The 3,568-nt window shown below is 46.0% G+C and overlaps 1 protein-coding gene across 1 annotated transcript in view; it reads right to left on the bottom strand.

The window, feature by feature from the left end:
* Positions 1-2,650: 2,650 nt before the first annotated feature.
* The window catches only part of LOC110287150 (putative MAGE domain-containing protein MAGEA13P), a 6,349-nt gene continuing 5,431 nt past the window's right edge, over positions 2,651-3,568 (bottom strand). The window contains exon 3 of the mRNA XM_021153799.2: positions 2,651-3,568. This exon is cut by the window's right edge and continues 526 nt beyond it. Within this exon, the coding sequence (XP_021009458.1) occupies positions 3,083-3,568 (486 nt within the window). The 3' untranslated portion in view covers positions 2,651-3,082.

Genomic DNA, 3,568 nt, shown 5'->3' on the forward strand with positions numbered 1-3,568 from the left:
AACAAGAAGGAAGGCCCAAGTGTAGCTATTTCAGTCCCACTTAGAAGGGGGGAACAAAATAATCATGGGAGGCAGAGGGAGGAAGAGACCTATGTGGGAGAGGGGAGGGGGAAGGGAAAAGTGGTACAGGATCAGGTAAGGGGGGAAGACAGGAGAGAAGTCCAGAGGACCAGCAGAATGAATGAGAATGTGAAGCAGTGGGGGGTGGGGGGCAGGAGGATCTTCTAGAGAGTTCCAGACACCAGGGATGTGAGAGGCTACCAGGACCCAATGAGGATGACCTTAACAGAATGCCAAACAGTGGGGAGATGGAATCTATAAAGACCACCTCTGATTGACATGGCCCCCATTTGAAGTATGGAGCCACCCGCCCATCTTCAAAGTTTTGACCCAGAATTTTTCCTGTGTAAAGGAAATGCTGGGACAAAAATGGAGCAGAGACTAAAGGAAAGGCCATCCAGAGAACGACCCAACTTGGGATCCATCCTATGTGCAAGTACCAAAACTTGACACTATTACTGATGCCATGTGTACTTGCAGACAGGAGCCTAGAGTGGCTATCCTCTGAGAGGCTCTACCAGCAGCTCACTGAAACACAGACAGTTAGAGCCAACCATTGGACTGAAGGCAGGGACCCATATGGAAGAGTTAGGGGAAGAAGTGAATGAACTGAAGGGGATTGCAAGCCCATAGGAAGAACAGCATCAACTAACCCAGACACCTGGGAACTCCCAGAGACGAAACCACCAACCAAAGAGTATACAAAGGGTGCCATCCATTGAACTGACTCATTGATCAGAGCCATTCCAGATAAAAGGTCCAGAACCCTTATGTAGAGACTGGGACTGCTCTATGTCAAGGAGTAAATATGGGGTTGTTCCACAGGAAACAAGATATTGCCTTCAAAAGAGGTTATGGTATTTTAGCAAGCCAGTTTCAAGAGTTATCTCTGAGGAATCAAGGGCTTACCAGGGGAAGGGTGCTGTAATTTCGTAAAGTGCTGGGGTAAAACAAAATAGTAGTACATGGACAGGGGTAGATCTCTTGATTTCTGAGGCCCTGGTTAGGGGATTCCAGTGACGCTCATCAATGCATCTCAGTTTTCTTTTTATAATGTCAGTTTCCTTCTTTATCTTTCGAGTACTTTTGCTTAAAGGTTATATTTTATGTTGCCAAAAACATTGCTAAAAGAAGAAATGAACTGAGACAGCAGGAAAAGTATAGGTCCCAGAAATGTTTATAGGTACTGTATAGACAATAATAATACATTATGTTCAATTGCACTGGGGCAAAAGTTCAAATTACCTTCTATAACTGCTGCATCCCCAGTAGAGATTCATTTGGTTGAATGGTTGAAAAGAAATTTTTTTGAGCATTTTTCCATTCCAGTTTTTTCCTCTCATGTATCAGACACACTGAGACTCTGGTTCCCATCACTGTAGCCCCTGAGTGGCCACTGTAGGAGCCCTTAAAGCAGTGGCATCCACTTCTACCTTGGCCTGTGGCTACCTTAAGATACCACTGCAGGAACTATAAAAATGGGGGCACCTGTCAAAACAGCAGCCCCTTTCGTGCTTCAGTCTGTGGCTGTTGTGTGGTGCCACTGCAGTTGTCCATGATGTCAGCACCTCCTCTCCAGCCTCTGCAAGCAGATCCCCAGAAATAGCACCTCAGCCAAAGCTGCCTGCACCCAGGAGAGTCGCCCTGTCCTAACCCAGGTGTTGATACAGGGAAAAAGAAGTGAAAAAAGGCCACCAATAACTGAGCAGGAAAACCCACCAATCCCAAACATCCCACAAACCCCACCAATCCCTGAGCTCCCCAAGCTCAGGATTTGAAATCTCACCAATCCCCACTCTGGAAATCTCTGGGCAGAAAAAGCTCTGCCCCCTAAGAAATCCTATATTAGTCATGCCTGGCAGCCAGTCCCCCATACCCTGGAACCTCCCAACGAGTTATCTTTTATGAGATGTGCTGTGTGATATGTCTCTTTCATCAGAAGAAGCAAAGAAGAAATTAAAAACAAAGGAAGAACTGAAGAAGTGAAGCAAGGCGGAGGCTCCTGAACCCGCGAGCTCAGCTGGGGATACCGTTCCCTAGGAGCTGCAACGCTGAAGGAGTAGGCCTGAGGCTCCTGAGCTCAGCCAGAAATCCCCTCCCCTGTGAGACGCAACACCTCTGCTAAGGAGGCTTCCTCTTAGCCGTGTTTCCTGGGTGCCCAAGTCTCATGATAACCTTTGATTGAAACACGGTCCCTCCTGGGAGCTGTGTGTTTCCTGGGCTCCCAGGGAACAGGATACGCTTCCACTGGAGTACCTTCTTCCCTCAGAGCTGGGTGGTGATTCCTGGTCTTCAAAGTCTCAGGATACCCTTTCATCTGAGCAGGAACACTTACAACCATCATCTACCTTCACAGATTAGTACTCACAGAAATACCTGTGGTTTCCGACAGCCCACAAAATGCCTCCACGCAAAGCATTTATACATGACAGATGTCATGTGGAATCCCATCTCCTCAGTCCTTTTGAAAGCTGTTTTCCACACGACTACATATCCATCACTGATATTTTTTTTTAATTTCCACTGCTATTAAAATGCCCTCCAAAGAACAAACACTGCTGAGGAAAGGAGTCAGTATAGTTTATTAAGCTTTAATTTCTCACGCATTCTTGAGTAAGTCAAGTAAGTGAGGTGCACACCTTAAGTTTCACAATGCAGACTAAGAGAACAGGAATTCCAGTATTAACCATATGTTTCCACCTTTCTTGACATACTGATACTATGTAACTACTCTCCCATTTCTAAGGAAAATTCAGTCACAGTGCTATCTGATCTTCCTCTAGGTCTCAAAGCTGAGAATGTTCTCAATTTGCTTTTAACAGCAGCAAGGTTCTTATTCTGAAACCCAGCAATCAGTAACAACTGTGTGGGCAGTACAATGAATGAATCTAGTAGACTCTAAAGCCAATAAACCTTTTAAAGAGAAATATCTGAAACAGTACGGAAAGGAAAAAGAAACTAAATCTCTGCTGTTTGGAGGCTTGATTGCTCTCTTTAAACATGGTATAAAGAACCAGCCTAATTACTCAGAGTGGGAGACACCGCTGGGCTTGTCCCCAGAACCTGAATTGTCCACAGCAGTAGAAATGGCTGTGGAGGCAAGTAGAGCTCGGGCTCTCTCCTCTTCATCTTCCAGAGCTTCCTTATACAAAGCGGCGAAGGAAGCGGGGTTACTCCCAGCAACCTTGCAGAAAAACTGCAGGACTTTCATTTTGCTTGTTTCAGCTTGGGCCCTTGGACCCCACAGGAACTCATAACTTGGAGGATCACTGTAGGGTACAGGCTGGTATACCAGGTAATTCTCTAACACCAAATCTTCAGTGATGAACTTTCTGGGATTCCCGCAGATAAAATCATGTTGGTCAGGATACACACCAACAATATTCAGCACCTCCCAGATCTTCTTCTCAGAGGCACGGTTGCCTTCCATGAAGATTATACCAAGGACAAGCACCAGGAGGCCGGTCTTGGGTATCCCCTCTTCATTGCTGATCCGCCCATCATAGGT

Source organism: Mus caroli, unplaced genomic scaffold (assembly GCF_978045245.1).
Source record: "Mus caroli unplaced genomic scaffold, Mus_caroli_1 scaffold_5, whole genome shotgun sequence".
Taxonomy (NCBI): Eukaryota; Metazoa; Chordata; class Mammalia; order Rodentia; family Muridae; genus Mus; species Mus caroli.